Source organism: Garra rufa, chromosome 8 (assembly GCF_049309525.1).
Source record: "Garra rufa chromosome 8, GarRuf1.0, whole genome shotgun sequence".
NCBI classification, from domain to species: Eukaryota; Metazoa; Chordata; class Actinopteri; order Cypriniformes; family Cyprinidae; genus Garra; species Garra rufa.
Window position 1 is genome coordinate 5,935,927 of NC_133368.1, and position 17,172 is coordinate 5,953,098.

The following is a 17,172-nucleotide window of genomic DNA, read 5'->3' on the forward strand; positions in this document are numbered from 1 at the left end:
ATGTTTTGTGAATACATTGTGTTTCAAAAGTACAGGGTAAGAAAGATCATGTTTGTTCACGTTTGCACAAAAATATTACGCAGCACAACTGTTTTCAACACTGATGTTTCTTGAGCAGAAAATCAGCATTTTAAATTATTTCTGAAGGATCATGTGACATTGCAGACTGGAGTAATGATGCAAATTCAGCTTTGGCATCACAGAAAAATATTATGTTTTAAAACATATTAAATTAGAAAAAAAGAAAGTGTAATAAGATTTTGCAGTATTGCTATTTTTAACTGTATTTTTGGTTACACAAATGCAGCCTTGGTGACCGTAAAACACATTAAAATGTGTAGTCATCATTTACATAAATTATTTTGCAATCTATAGCCCCCATCTGAGTCATAATGATATTTGAATACAACAATATTCACTGCTGTTCAAAAGTTTGGGATCAGTAAGATGTTTAATGTTTTTTAAAGAAGTCTTTTCTGCTCATAAAGGCTGCATTTATTTGATTAAAATACAGAAAAAAGCAGTAATATTATTGCAATTTAAAAATGAACCATTTTCTTTTTTAATATACTTTGAAATAGAACTTATTCCTGTGATGCTAAGCTGAATTTTCAGCATCTCCAGTGCCACACGATCCTTCAGAAATCATTCTCATATGCTGATTTATTATCAATGTTGAACACAATTGTAGTTCAACATTTCTAAACCTGTGATAGTTTTTTCAGGATTATTTGACCAATTAAACATTAAAATAAACAGCATTTATTTAAAATATATATATTTTTTGTAACAATATACACTACCGTTCAAAGTTTGGGGTCAGTATTTTTTTTCTTTCCTTCTATGTTTAAAGGAAATTAATACTTTTATTCAGCAAGGATGTGCTAATCTGATAAAAAAAGTGATCAGATAGACTTACACTACCGGTCAAAAGTTTGGGGTCAGTAAATTTTTCTTCTTCTTCCTTTTTTTTTTTTTGAAAGAAATTAATACTTTTATTCACCAAGGGCGTGTTAAATTGATCAAAAGTGAGAGCAAATACTTACATTGTTAGAAAATATTTATATTTTGAATAAATGCTGTTCTTTTGAGCTTTTTATTCATCAAAGAATCCTGAAAAAATATCACAATTTCTAAATAAATACTTTGCAGGGCAACTGTTGCAATATATAATCCAATATAGATCATTCTAATAATAAATCAGCATATTAGAATGATTTCTGAAGGATCATGTGACACTTAAGACTAAAGTAATGGCTGATGAAAATTCAGCTTTGCATCACAGGAATAAATTAAATTTTAAAGTATATTACAATAGAAACCATTATTTTATATTGTAATAACATTTCGCAATATTACAGTTTTTTTTTTTCTATATTTTTGATTAAATAAATGCAGCACTGATGAGCATAAGAGACTTTCTTGAAAAACTCTTACTGACCCCAAACTTTTGACCGGTAGTGTATATTGTAAGAAAATGTTTCAATTTCAAATAAATGCTGTTCTTTTAAACTTTTTTCCCCATCAAAGAATCCTGAAAAAAGTATCACAGGTTCCAAAAAGTTCTTAACACTGATAATAAATCAGCGTATTAGAATGATTTCAATGATTGTGTGACACTGAAGACTACAGTAATGGCTGATGAAAATCCAGCTTTGAATCACAGAAATAAATTAGATTTTAAATGATATTAAAATATAAAACTGTTACTTTAAATTGCATTGATGTTTCATAATAGTACTATTTTTGTATTTTGTTCAAATGGAACTTACAGATCCTAAACTTTTGAGCAGCAGTGTAATATTGTGGATAATAATTGAATATATTGTAACGAAGACTGTATAATGTGCCCTTACCGTTGATGTTATAAATGGAGAAGCGGTAGGCCATGTTGGCCATGTTTGTCTCTTGTCTGAGAGGGGCTTTCTGCACCTTCTCTGGTCTCCCGTCATCTAGACTCTAAAAACAGCAAGACGGATAAACAAAGAGTGGTGAGTCTATACATACAGTAGTTTCAGTACTATAAATAACACTGTAGAGGGATTTCAGGACTATCTGATTAATTTAGAAAAATACAGATCATCACTCATGTCATTCATACTTAATACATTATTACATTACGCTAAAAACTAACAAAAGAAGCTTAAATAGTAAATTGAAATGCATCTATGAGATGAGGACACCACGCAAAACTGAATCAAATGACTAACTGAATGACTGACAGACTCATCACACTGCTTAAAGCCTCATTGGTAATAACATCTCAAAGTTAATCTACCCTGACAACCATGAGATTATTACACAAATTTACTGGTTATCTCTCAGCCTCACCTTTGTCAGTTTGTCCAGCTCTCCCAGCCAAGCTCCAAACATTTTGTCCAGGTCCTGGTCGTCTTTATCACTATCCTCTTCTGCAGCGTGATCTAGTTCGTCATCTGAAAACTGTTCCATCTGAAACAAAAAAAAGTTTTCAGAATTCAATCAATTAGGCATTTAAGCAATTGTTGAATTCTCTTAGCTTCATAACATTACGGTTGAACCACTGATGTCACATTGACTATTTTAACAATGTCCTTCCTACCTTTCTGGGCCTTGAATGTGACTAATGCATTGCTGTCCATGCATTTTATTTGTACATGCTTCAGAAGAAAAGGAACTAAAAGCACTGTGAATCCAAAATTTGACATATGAACCTCACAACATGCCGCTTTCTTTGGGCTGTAACGTCCATGCATTACTAAGGCCTATATTTCATAAGCAGCCACTGACCTGAAATTTTAAATCACACACTGCCCTCTGCTGGCCACTAGGACAAATAACATTTCTGTCTGAGACTGCACAAACTAATGTTACTGACAGCCAGCGTTGTCACTATTGTAAATTATAAAGTGCTTATGTAACATCACAGGCCCAATTCTTCTTTGTACTCAGCACGCAAATCATTAAAGATTTATAGATAACAAGAATCTAACACTATGCAGGACAGATGGAGACCTGGTGCGTGTGATGCACACATCTGTATATATCAGCGTCTTATCATCAGATGGTTTGGAAATCATCCTCTCCAGTTGTAAACGGTTTTGGCAAGCTTAGCAGCAACACATTTCAATCGCTGTTAAAACACAGAGCCATTACCGCTCTCCAGTGTCTAATGCTTCTGTACCACACATCAACCCTCTAATAAGTAGTTTGAAGTGTATGTACTAGCCAATGAACAAAATAAGCACTGTGCATAACAAAACGGGAATAATCCTCTTACATTATTAAAATTCTTCTCAGGTACTTTGATCTGAAAATATCCTGTCACTGGTGAGGAAACCTCGTGGCGGGACTGTACCAGGCCACAGAAATCTCCACCGTAACCATGTTACGGAAAGAAAAAAAAAATAGACATGGGCTATTTACAGTAGTTGTTGAAATGGTTTCCAAGCCAGTCATTCGGAAGCCAACATTCCATAGGTTATGTACGATATGCAGGGGGGGTCATTTGCAATCTGGCAACCCTGTAATTGTGGGTCAGTCCTTCTCAAACATGCAGAAGAAAACTGGGCAGTGGGATGATGAAGTGCTAGCCAGATGTTCCAGAGTTTAGATCTTCATCAGAACAGCCGGCAGGATCATTAGAAATGGAGACCAGAGACCACCGCAAATATCTTAAACACACCAGCACAGCTGAAGAATGATCAACATCACTACAGTGCATGTCCAATGACCACTATTACAAAATCCACTGTATTACGATGCTATCCTTATACAGTGATGCTATCACAAATGATAATACCATGGTACTTACATAAACTGCTATTAAAAAGTTTGTGGCTGGATTTCTAATGTTTTAATGCATTTTTTTTCAGGAACAGACAGTAATGTTTTGAAATATTATTACAATTTAAAATAACTGCTTTCTATTTGAATATTTTAAAATGCTATTTATTCCTGTGAAGTCAAAGCTGAGTTTTCAGCATCATTACTTCAGTCTTCAGTGTCACACGATCCATTAGAAATTCTAATATGCTGATTTTCAATGTCAAAAACAGTTTTTGCTGCTTAACATTTTAGTGGAAATACATTTGACAAATTTTCAGGATTCTTTGCTGAAATGAAAGTTCGTCTTTACTGTCATTTTTGATCATTTGTATCCTTGCTGAATACAAGTATTTATTAAAAAAAAATTCTAATTCTGAAAAAGAAGTCTGAATTGTGGGTTTTATTACGCAATTTTGGGGGGAAAAATCCAAATAGCGAGGCGACTTTATAACTCACACTTGCGAGTTTTTATCTCAATTCTGACAAAAATACTAGGGCTGCAACTAACGATTATTTTAATAATCGATTAATCTGTCGATTATTTTTTCGATTAATCGATGAATCGGATTTAAAAAACAAAAAACAAGAAAGGGGTTAATTTACAACCCTTCATTCAAAAACAGAACTAAAATCTTTAGAAAGTGCACGAACATGTTGCTCCTTGAACTGTTAATAATAATAAAATAAAATAAAAATGGACTAACAGAAAAAACATACACATGTATGCTTTACATCTGCCAAATATATAGACTTTTTTTTTTTTTATAAATAAACTAACTAAATAAACTATAAAAATACTATCCGTCAAGACAGCGGCTTCCTGTGGTGTACATGATGCATTTCCCATCAAGAAGCCTCTCAAATTAAATTCCTCAGTGCGCATTAAAAAAGTCAAGTGACTTTGCACGCTGGAACGGGATAACTTGACTAACTTTCTGCTACATTCATTCTGCCATGGCGGTGTTTAGCGTCCTGCCATCAGCAGCGACCAGCTGGAAGAGTTCCGCATTCAAATGCACGCAAAACTGGCCTCAAAGCCCCAGCAAAAGTAATTACCATGAATGTGTCAGGGCAAAAATTAAGAAAATATTCGAATTACTAATTAATAAACTAGTATTTTCTGATTCAGTGTTGCAAAGATTAAGTTGACGATCCTGCCATCTGCTCATTAATGCCTAATGCATCTTTATGAATGCGTCTCCATGTCCTGCAAAGCGCGCTTCTCTCCTTCTCTTGGATTTATATTGATTGAATGATTAAACTAATATTGTGATATGTTTTAAGTTTTTTATATCAATGGATTTTAATTTAAATCGCGATGACTTGAGCAGGCTATTGATCTGTCTGCCGCTGTTTGGTCATAACTTTAAAAAACAAAAACTTGAATTTAACAAACAAAAAGTGTTCCAAATATATCTCTAAATTAACTTTATAAACTAAAGAAACGAAAATAAATGTAATCACTTTGCTATTAAAAACAGCAGCTGTGGAATGAGGAAGAGAAAGAGAAAAAAAGACAGTCGGACTGGAAATTCTGTCGGCCAAAAATTGATGAGCTGTTGGACATTTTTACAAGGAATGTTTGATTAATAGCCTATATAATATTCTTAGGCTACTTTCTTAATTAAATATATTATTTCTTTGATTTATTTTAGCGTGTTTGGGCTGCTTGTTTGCTGACTGAAGTGTATATATAAAAAAAACAACGTGCCACCGTCACAGCCCTATTCAAAACTGAGACGATTTCACCTCAGCAGAGCTCCTCTTTCTCCTTACGGTTGTGGTGTGTTTTCGACACATTATACAGACAGACAGTCTTACAAAAACTATAGAAGTAGTTTTCTCCATCTCCACTATATCCAACGACCGTACAGCAGCTGTTTTGCGATCGCACATTGGCTGCTGTGAAAGTAGGTAGAATGTAGAAACGGTGCTTTATGCTCAAATGTTCCAGTTTTGCGCATAAGTTAAATTCGCATTTTTTGATGGAAACACAGCTTATGAGGCGCCGAACTCTGCTGGCATCAGTGCAGGAGAGAGACCGAATGTGTCCACTCCGCTCTGCGCTCAATTTTTTTTTTCTTATATATATATATACAGGGGTTAGACAATGAAACTGAAACACCTAGTTTTATACCACAATCAGTATGGTGTTGGGCCTCCTTTTGTGGCCAAAACAGCATCATTTCATCTTGGGAATGACAAATACAAGTCCTGCACAGTAGCCAAAAGGATTTTGAGCCATTCCTCTTGCAGAACAGTGGCCAGGTCACTATATGATGCTGGTGTAGAAAAACATTTCCTGACTTGCTCCTCCAAAACAGCCCAACGTGGCTCAATAATATTTAGATCTGGTGACTGTGCAGGCCATGAGAGATGTTCAACTTCACTTTCATGTTCATCAAAACACTCTGTCACCAGTCTTGCTGTGTGTATTGGTACATTATCATCCTGATACATAGCACCACCTTTAGGGTACTATGTTTGAACCATTGGGTGCACATAGTCAACCTTCACACTCCGCTCTTACTGGTGGAAGGTGCAATTAGTAAAGACTGGCCACCAGGCTGAGCAAATGTAGCCATGAAACCTCCAACACTATATTGGCCAGTGTTTCAGTTTCATTGTCCAACCCCTGTATATAATAACCAAATGTCTCTGCGTCGCGCGACACAACGAATCGATTATGAAATTCGTTGCCAACTCTTTTAGTAATCGATTTTTATCGATTTTATCGATTCGTTGTTGCAGCCCTAAAAAATACCATGCAATTCTTTATTTCTCACAATTCTGAGAAAACAAGTGAAAATTCAGTTTTTATTATGCAATTTTGTGAAAAAAAAAAACTCCAAATAGCGAGGTTATATCTCATAATTCTGACTTTATAAGTCACACTTGCGATCTTAATTCTGAGGGAAAAAAAGGCAGAATTGTGTGTTTATTCTCAAAATTGCAGGATGTAAACTCACAACTGTGAGAAAAAAGTCAGAATTGCGAGTTTATATTAATTCTGAGAATAAAAGTCAGAATTGCAGGTTTTATTACGCAATTTTTTGGGGAAAAACTTCAAATAGCAAGGTTATCCTCTCAAAATTGCAAGATGTAAACTCTCAACTGTGAGAAAAAAAGTCAGAATTGCGAGTTTATCTCAATTCTGAGGAAAAAAGTCAGAATCGCAGGTTTTATTATGCAATTTTTGGGGGAAAAACTTCAAATAGCAAGGTTATCCTCTCAAAATTGCAAGATGTAAACTCTCAACTGTGAGAAAAAAAGTCAGAATTGCGAGTTTATCTCAATTCTGAGAAAAAAGTCAGAATCGCAGGTTTTATTATGCAATTTTGTGGAAAAAAAACTCCAAATAGCGAGGTTATATCTCATAATTCTGACTTTATAAGTCACACTTGCGATCTTAATTCTGAGGAAAAAAAAGGCAGAATTGTGCGTTTATTCTCAAAATTGCAGGATGTAAACTCACAACTGTGAGAAAAAAAGTCAGAATTGCGAGTTTATATTAATTCTGAGAATAAAAGTCAGAATTGCAGGTTTTATTACGCAATTTTTGGGAGAAAAACTCCAAATAGCGAGGTTATCCTCTCAAAATTGCAAGATGTAAACTCTCAACTGTGAGAAACAAGTCAGAATTGCGAGTTTATATCAATTCTGAGGAAAAAAGTCAGAATTGCAGGTTTTATTATGCAATTTTGTGGAAAAAAACCCAAATAGCAAGGTTGTATCTCATAATTCTGACTTTATAACTCAGGCTTGCGATCTTAATTCTGAGGAAAAAAGTCTGAATTGTAAGTTTATTCTCAAAATTGCAAGATGTAAACTCGCAACTGTGAGGAAAAAAGTTTATATCAATTCTGAGAAAAAAAGTCAGAATTGCAGGTTTTATTATGCAATTTTGGGGGGGGGGAAAGTCAAAATTGCGAGTTGATATCTCATAATTCCGAGGAAAAAAGTCAGAATTGCAGGTTTTATTATGCAACTTTGGGGAAAAAGTCAGAATTGTGAGTTTATATCTTGCAATACTGACTTTCTAACTCCAACCCCTACCTGTCAGTCTCAACTTTTTCGTCAATACAGGCTATAAAGCCCCCCAAATGCCTCAACTATTGAGCAATTGTTTCATGCTATATTCTAAACATCAGTCTCAAGTTTCTGGAAACTTTTCGGATTCAGATTCCACTTCTCACATTCTCTTAGCTCATCTCTGTGGCCTTCCGAGCTTTATCAGCGATTGTTTATGTTTGATCCAAGGAGAGAGAGTTAGTGAAACCAGGGAGAGAATTAAAGGGAAGCGTTTCGGGGAGCTGTGCTACAATTAGCTCCCTGTGGTTAGCAGCCCTGTGATTTGGGCCTGGACTGGCAGGCCCCGGGCGTGGGCCACTACAGACACTCAAACTGTGCTCGGAAAGGTCCCTGCTGACACACACTGGCCCGTGTAGAAGAGCGAGTGAGTATGTGTGCGTGTACATGTGACAACAACATCATCATCATCAGAAGGCCTGCGATCGCACGTGCTGTGAAGTCATGCCACAGTAGTCTAGTGTAATAGATGCTGGACCGGATTGCTTGGCTCGCACTTTTCTCCGTTTTATGCAGAATCCGTCTGGAGAGACAGCGGCCACGTGCAGCGTCAAGCCTGCAGAGGAGGCATCTGTTTCACATCACTGCCTTACACATTCCACTCACAGCAAGCTCTTCGCTCTGATGGAGTAAAGCAGGCGCTCCTGTTGCCTCCTACACGGGAGAGCCAGCAGTGTAAATGCTTTATACCTAAAACTTAATTAATACAGCAACATGTGTCCCTCGAACACAGCCACGCTCTTGCTGTGTCCACATTTTGTGAGTTAGCTGAATCAGACTTCAGATCCCTATTGAAAACTATCATCACAGGAGATTTTAAAACAAGCTACTGCATGTGCATCATTACCTTCATGTGTCAGCTTTGAAGCGATTTCCGGAAAATAAGTTACACTGGGTCTAAATTATAGTCCAATTATGATATTTTCTCACAATTTTGACTTTACATCCTACAATTCAGACTTTTTTTTCTCAGAATTGTGAGATATAAACTCATAAATCTGAGAACATATCAGTTTTTCCCCCGCAGAAGTGGACAATATAACTCGAAATTGCAAGTTTATATCTCACAATTCTAACAAAAGAGCTAGAATTGCAAGAAAAAAGTCAGAATTGTGAGTTTATGTCTCGCAATTCTCACTTTATAACTAACACTTGCTAGTTTATATCTCACAGTTGCGAGATTTAAACTCGCAACTGAGAAAAAAAGTCAGAATTGTGAGTTTGCATCTCACAATTCTGAAAAACAAGTCAGAATTGCAAATTTTATTACATAATTTCAAAGAAAAAAAGTCAGTAATATGAGTTTATATCTCAATTCTGAGAAAAAAGTCAGAATTGCAGGTTATATTATGCTATTTTGGGGGGCAAAGTCAGTATTTTGAGTTTATATGTCGCAATTCTGAGAAAAAAGTCAGAATAGTGAGATGTAAACTGGCAACTGTGAGAAAAAGTCATAATTGCAGGTTTTATTATGCTATTTTGGGGGAGGAAGTCAGTAATGCGAGTTTGTATCTCACAATTCTGAGAAAAAAGTCAGAATTCCGGGTTTTATTATGCAATTTTAGGGGGAAAAGTCAGTATTGTGAGTTTATATGTCGCAATTCTGACTTTATAACTCTCATGTAAACTCGCAACTGTGAGAAAAAAGTCACAATTGCTGGTTTTATTATCCAATTTTGGGGAAAAAAGTCAGGATAGTAAGTTTATATCTTACAATTTTTAGAAAAAAGGCAGAATTGCAGGTTTTATCCAATTTTTTTTGGGAAAAGTCAGTACTTTGAGTTTTTATCTCGCATGTCTGAGAAAAAAGCCAAAATTGCGAGATGTAAACTGGCAACTGTGAGAAAAAGTCATAATTGCAGGTTTTATTATGCTATTTTGGGGGAGGAAGTCAGTAATGCGAGTTTGTATCTCACAATTCTGAGAAAAAAGTCAGAATTCCGGGTTTTATTATGCAATTTTAGGGGGAAAAGTCAGTATTGTGAGTTTATATGTCGCAATTCTGACTTTATAACTCTCATGTAAACTCGCAACTGTGAGAAAAAAGTCACAATTGCTGGTTTTATTATCCAATTTTGGGGAAAAAAGTCAGGATAGTAAGTTTATATCTTACAATTTTTAGAAAAAAGGCAGAATTGCAGGTTTTATCCAATTTTTTTTGGGAAAAGTCAGTACTTTGAGTTTTTATCTCGCATGTCTGAGAAAAAAGCCAAAATTGCGAGATGTAAACTGGCAACTGTGAGAAAAAGTCATAATTGCAGGTTTTATTATGCTATTTTGGGGGAGGAAGTCAGTAATGCGAGTTTGTATCTCACAATTCTGAGAAAAAAGTCAGAATTCCGGGTTTTATTATGCAATTTTAGGGGGAAAAGTCAGTATTGTGAGTTTATATGTCGCAATTCTGACTTTATAACTCTCATGTAAACTCGCAACTGTGAGAAAAAAGTCACAATTGCTGGTTTTATTATCCAATTTTGGGGAAAAAAGTCAGGATAGTAAGTTTATATCTTACAATTTTTAGAAAAAAGGCAGAATTGCAGGTTTTATCCAATTTTTTTTGGGAAAAGTCAGTACTTTGAGTTTTTATCTCGCATGTCTGAGAAAAAAGCCAAAATTGCGAGATGTAAACTGGCAACTGTGAGAAAAAGTCATAATTGCAGGTTTTATTATGCTATTTTGGGGGAGGAAGTCAGTAATGCGAGTTTGTATCTCACAATTCTGAGAAAAAAGTCAGAATTCCGGGTTTTATTATGCAATTTTAGGGGGAAAAGTCAGTATTGTGAGTTTATATGTCGCAATTCTGACTTTATAACTCTCATGTAAACTCGCAACTGTGAGAAAAAAGTCAGAATTGCTGGTTTTATTATCCAATTTTGGGGAAAAAAGTCAGGATAGTAAGTTTATATCTTACAATTTTTAGAAAAAAGGCAGAATTGCAGGTTTTATCCAATTTTTTTTGGGAAAAGTCAGTACTTTGAGTTTTTATCTCGCATTTATGAGAAAAAAGCCAAAATTCCAAGATGTAAACTCGCAAAAAAAAAAAGGCAGAATTGTGACATAAAATTTGCGGAAACAGACTTCCATATAAAATTGCATTATTAAGAAGGGAAAAAAAGTTATGTTGCATTAGTGCACATATAATAAACACTCATTTAGTTCATCTGCAACAAATCCTATAAATTTACCAGCATTCAGAATACAACAGGAATGAAAAATGGTCCATTCATTATAAACTAAATTATTTCATGCAAAACTGAAACTACTGGCATGTGGGAATAAGCTGTATAAATAAACTTGGGCTCACATTCGGCACCAATTAAATGTGTGCACTTTGCACAAGTTTTAGCGAACATATTTTTCTCAGCTAGCTTGTTTTTGTGAGTTAGGAAGAAATGAAATAAGCAATTATAAATGCACAAGAGTTTAGAAGTTACACATCATTTAAATTTGTACTGATAAGAAATCATAAGCAGCAAAGGAAACATTAAATCTGAGAGCATGTAGCTGTGTGTAGGAGGACAGTCTAATGTGAACAGGAAGTGTGCAGGATGTAATGGATTCCTCATCCCCCTTGCGGCTTGTTGTGTAAGTCATCCCTCAAGAAGAGAGCCACACCAAACTTCGACCATGTCACAACAAACACACACTCCCGAAAGCAGTTCATCAAAATCTGTGACTCATTGCATCAGTGACATTTTAGATTATATAACAAATGGCCCATCAAATCCTTAACCGATCCTAGGTCAGAAAACAGCTACATAATCAAGAAATGGCACATCTCCACCCAAAGATGCAATTTCACAATCAACCAACCTGCCAGGGGAGTGCCAGAGGAATTCAACATCTATCTGAGAAGTGAATTTGCTAAGATCCATAATAAATGAGCAGCTAAATCCTGAAGAATGAATTTAATGGTGATAACTGTTGCGTTGCTCCAAAAGATGTGCTGCAATGTGCAAGAAATACCAGTGTGTTTACTTAGTGATAGTCTGATACCAGTGGACGGCAGGAAATCGCATGACCTCTTGACAGACCAATGAGACCATCATAGTTGTTCACAAAAGGCCGCCAACTCTCCAACACAATAACGTAATGTTAACAGAACTAGGTTTCTGCATTTTAAGCTGCTTTAAAGGGATAATTCACCCAAACAATAAAATCCTATAAACAACAAAAAATCCTGTCATTAATTAGTCGTTCCAAACCCGTAAGACCTTTGTTCATCTTCAGAACACAAATGAAGATATTTTTGATTAAATCTGAGAGCTTTCTGACCCTGCATAGACAACTATCCCTTTAACATTTCCTCAACAATGCTCATAGATTTCCTGTGATAGCCTGTATTCTCAGACGATCAGTCTTTCCCATGATCCCAGCTTCATGCTGTTTGCAAATGCACAGCAACTGTGTGAATTGTGCTTCCCACTGCCTGACCTTATAATCTTTGATCTCTAGGTCAGAGGTCAGGAGTGTGCGTTGGAATAAGCTCAAATTCAGTCATGGAGCCCTAGTGTCTTGCAAAACTCTTAAACTGAGAATGATAAAGACACCACGCATTAATTCATGCCATTATCAACCCAACAGTCACAGAATAATAATGCAATTTAAAGTGCACTGATGGGATGTGTGGGCCTGTCAGAGGCATTAAGCTCAGAGTTAGTCTGCTCTCATGCAGCATGTTAAAAATGGATGCAAGGAGGCTTTGAAGTGGGGTTGTGACCCCTGTACATTCTTCACACAACACATGGAGGATCTCATATAATAAAAGTGTGTTTGGAAGCATGGTAAAACACAGTTTAAACACAAACCACAGACCTCAGCTGGTCTACAGAAAGCTATGCAACACCACATTCATCACCTGTAAGCGCAACAAATGACCCTGCATACTTCACACACGAGTCCACAAAACAGTTTATTAAAAACGTGTGAATTACACTGCTATTCAAAATGTTTGGGGTCACTAAGATTTCTTTTTGACATTAATTTGATTAAAAGTGATAGTAAAGACATTTAGAATATAACAAAAAAATATTTCTATTCCAAATAAGTTTCAAATTCAGCATAATTTCTGAAGGATCACGTGACACTGAAGTAACGACTGCTGAAAATTCATCTTTGCCATCACAGGACTAAATTAAATTTTGATATGCATTATAGTTATTTTAGATTGCAATAATGCGGTTTTTTTAATCAACTAAATGCACCCTTGGTAAGCGCATTTTAAAAATATTTCGAATGGTAACGTATATAGTCCTCATTTCAATTATGTTGCAGCCAATACCCACAAATCTATGAACAGAACACAAAAACAGATACACAGATCAATAAAAGTCGAGTTCCAATTAGTCAGTACTACCCTGCACCCTTCAGAGTGCTCACTTCAAGTGTTCTGTCTTCTACAATACTCACTTTCAAGCAGAATTTCCCTATAATGTTTTTTGATTAAAAGCATTCCTCTGAAATCATGACCTTATGGGACATCTTGTGTCAACAAACAGCAAGTGCGCATTACAGCATCCAATTAAACACCGACATCCAAGTTAATTTCCTGAAATCTTGATTTTGAAGCAGAAACACGATCTGATGTCTGAAAACTCAGAGTCTTGGAAGGAGCTATAGACACGTGGCTCATTCTAAGCAGTTCTTGCACTTTTGCATCCATGCAAACCTTATCCAACCCCAACTAGTGAAACAAAGAGCGAGCAGAGATGAGATTTACATGAGGAGCCAAATGGAAAAAAGAAAGAAAACACCGGAGGGAGGCAACTAAAGGACAGGTACAGGAACTGCCAAAAGCTAAGACTGTGCTTTCGAAAATAACAATTCTATACCATTGACTGAGTAGAGACTCTTGTCATGTAAAAATATAACTACCATCAAGACCGTGTTGAAATCTGATCTTTAATAAATAATCCTTTCATAAAACACTAAAACTGGAGGCATTAAACAGCTAGGAAAAGCTTCTGGAGTGAACAGAAATAAGCAGTAAAGGTAAAGCTACAATAGCTTGTGCCACTTACCCAGCTTTCAGCACATCATTAAGGACTTGCAGGCTAACTTTACATCACCTGATAAATATTCATGAGCCAAACTGATGGTTTATCTTAAATCCTGTTCTTAAACCCTGCTATGGAAGTAGAAAAAAACTATAATAAACGCATTTAAAGAGTAGTTTCCATTTGCAAGTCCAGCATTCATCTGACACAGACGTGGTTTAGTCCAAAAGCTCAGAGCTGTCCTTGGGGGCTGCTTCAGTTTGCAGATCTCTGGTTTATTCACCCTAACTTCAGGAGCAATAAATATACAGAGGGGGGTTTGGTTTGTTGTTGGGCTGAAATACAGTAACCCTATGATGACTGGGCATAATTACAAAGAAACACCCACGTTCCTCGTGAAGCGTGAGTGGAAAAGTTCCTCCAACCACACCACCAACTCAAGTCCAACAACTCTCAGTAAAACAGAGGAGCATTGAGGAGCGTTTTCCCACGACTACGGTACAGCTGTCATCCTCAGGGATGGGTGACTTGGGACACGACCGCAGTAAGCTCCTCGCACGAGGCAGATTCCAGCTGAGCTGTGGTGAGGATACAAGCAGAACGTCAAGGCAGAAAGAAACAGCTTCAAATCAGATCCAGATTTTCCTTCATTCCCTCTGCCTTCTTCTCGAGGAGAAAAACAAATGTACTCGTGGTGAGGACGAGCTGGCCTCAGTCATCGTAGGAAAAAATGAAAATGAATCAACAAGAGAGTCCAACTCTCAGCTTAGTATTCCAGATGTGAGCGAGGGAGCATGGAGACACACAAACACAACACATTCTCTCGCTCGCGTATGAAACCACGAGCAAAAATAGCCAGGAAACCATCAAAACGGGGGGCAAAACAGTGGACGAGCGAGATTGCTGGGTACAAATTCAAATATTAAGCTTTAGTAACATTTTCCTCCCCGCATACCTTTCTTTTCCTCCTTGTTTGTCTCCGTTCTTCTTCGCTGTTTGATTGCGATTTACTCCCCAGAGAAAGACAGCAGGGTCGTAGGCAGAGAGCTGGAGACAGCCTTCTACGCAGGCAACGTAAACAGTACCAGGGCGATGTTTAGATTGAAGTTCAGGGCACAGTGGCTTTGCGATTAAACTGTCTGCGAGTAGGCTCTTTATAAACGTTTGAAACAAATAAAGAAACAAGCGGAAAAGAAGGGAGTTTTATCTCTTTTCAGTATCAAAGGGAGGTCCCTTGGCGAGCCACTGTGTGTGGACACCACACACACACACACCAGCATCTCTATCTAGACAGGGACCAAAATAGCAAAACAAATCTTAAGAGAGAAGTCTGTGGTTCTCACGGATAAATAAAAGCAAGAGATAGCACTATAAAGGTCATCGCCTGGGATCAAAGTTGAGTTGGCTAAAAAAAACACTGCATTGCATTCCCAATTTTTAAAAGAACTTTTGTGGCAGGGTCTATGACAAATTAAAATGTCCAAAATAAAGAGAAATATTAGTCACATGTGCCAAATTCTTTTGAAGGGAAAAAAAATGAGCAAAATAAATATAGGAATGTCACATGGTGCAACCATGACGTTAATATTTATTAACATTTGTTATTATTATTTGTTAATATTTTATCTATTTACACTAACTCCACCCATCAACATGTGGTGGTAGGGTTAGACAACATTGAAAAACACGCTCCAGTGGCATAGGTAGTAAAGCACGTAACAGTTACTTTCTGACGTGATCATCAGTTCGAATCCAGCTTTTGCCGAACTCTATCTTCTCCCTTTTCACATCACATCGAAAAGATATTTATTTTCGATAAAATTAAGAAAATAATCGGAAAGTGGAAAATTATGTTTATCCGTTAAGGTTAGGGTTAGATGTAGGGAGGGCTTTATTGTACCAATTAGTAGCATTCATTTAATAATTTTAATAAAAATGATCATTGTGACTCTAAAACACAAAACCAGTCTTAAGTAGCACGGGTATATTTGTAGCAATAGCCAAAAATACATTGTATGGGTCAAAATTATCGATATTTCTTTTATGCCAAAAATCATTAGGATATTAAGTAAGATTAAGATCATGTTCCATGAAGATATTTTGTACATTTCCATGCCATAAATGTATCCAAACTTTGATTTTTTGGTTAATAATACGCATTGCCAAGAACTTTATTTGGACAACTTTAAAGGCGATTTTCCCAATATTTAGATTTTTTTGCACCCTCAGATTCCAAATTTTTAAACTCTTTACTCTCATGACTGGTTTTGTGGTCCAGGGTCACAATTTACACTCAATGTGTTATTATTGCATAGTGTTTTATAATGTACTACAATACTGAGGTGCATATATCTACCACTATTTGCACTAAGTAGTTTTTTTTTTTTAAAGGCTATCAGCATTGACATCCACTGTTATTTGCACTTGGTGTAAATAGCAGCCATCACCAGAAAATATGCCATATATATGGCTAAAAACTAAAAGAATCAATTTTTTTTCGTAAATTGCACTAAAGCTGAAATAAAATACAAATATTACATGAAAGCATGAAACATGAAACAAATGAAGATAAAGTCTTGGCTTCTAAATGAAATAAATATATTTAAGTGAGAGTACAATTATGAAAACTAAACACTAAAACTAAAATAATTATTATTGTTGTTGTTACTACAATTATTAAAGTTCTATATTGATACAGTTATAAGGGTGTGAAAGGGGGCCTCTATATACATTTTTTTTGTTTTAATTTCTTTCCTTTTCATTTAAAAACTAATATGTCATGATGCAATTTTCCTAAAGGGGACTTATTATGCAAAAATCACTTTTGTAAGGTGTTTGAACAGTTACGGTCTGGCCGCCGTATGTGAAAACAACCAGCCTATAATGGTAAAAATCCACCCACTCATTTTTTTTATAATCCCAATAAATCATAAACAGTCTCAGTGAACACGCGATTCCAGATTTCTCCCAACGTTGACGTCATCATAGTGAGAAATCCCACCCTATTACTATTTTCTTGCTGTAGCTTCTGGAGATACAATGTCAGTGCCAAAGAGGCATTACAAGTGTGCTGTGTTTTGGGATGCACCAACGAACATAGGAGTCTCAACAGACTCCCTCCATTTGAGCTGCTGAGGACACTGTGTTTAAATTTCATTTTTGAAAAATATGTCCCTATATGCTTAGGGATCAATACCAATGTTTCGTGCACAAACATCAGCTCCGGACAAAGTAAGTATCATGTTTTTGTTTTCCAAACTGCCTTTCTGAAAGAGCTTCT

The 17,172-nt window shown here is 36.1% G+C and overlaps 1 protein-coding gene across 3 annotated transcripts in view; it reads right to left on the bottom strand.

The window, feature by feature from the left end:
• Positions 1-17,172, bottom strand: part of raph1a (Ras association (RalGDS/AF-6) and pleckstrin homology domains 1a) — a 97,531-nt gene that overhangs the window by 35,053 nt on the left and 45,306 nt on the right. For 2 of the 3 annotated variants that reach the window (XM_073845949.1, XM_073845947.1), the window contains exons 3-4: positions 2,332-2,451; positions 1,857-1,959 (exon numbers count right to left, since the gene is read on the bottom strand). In XM_073845949.1, coding sequence (XP_073702050.1) covers positions 1,857-1,959; positions 2,332-2,451 — 223 coding nt within the window. Of the gene's footprint in view, positions 1-1,856; positions 1,960-2,331; positions 2,452-13,916; positions 14,173-17,172 lie in introns of those variants that run through there. The other variant, XM_073845948.1, reaches the window with a different exon arrangement.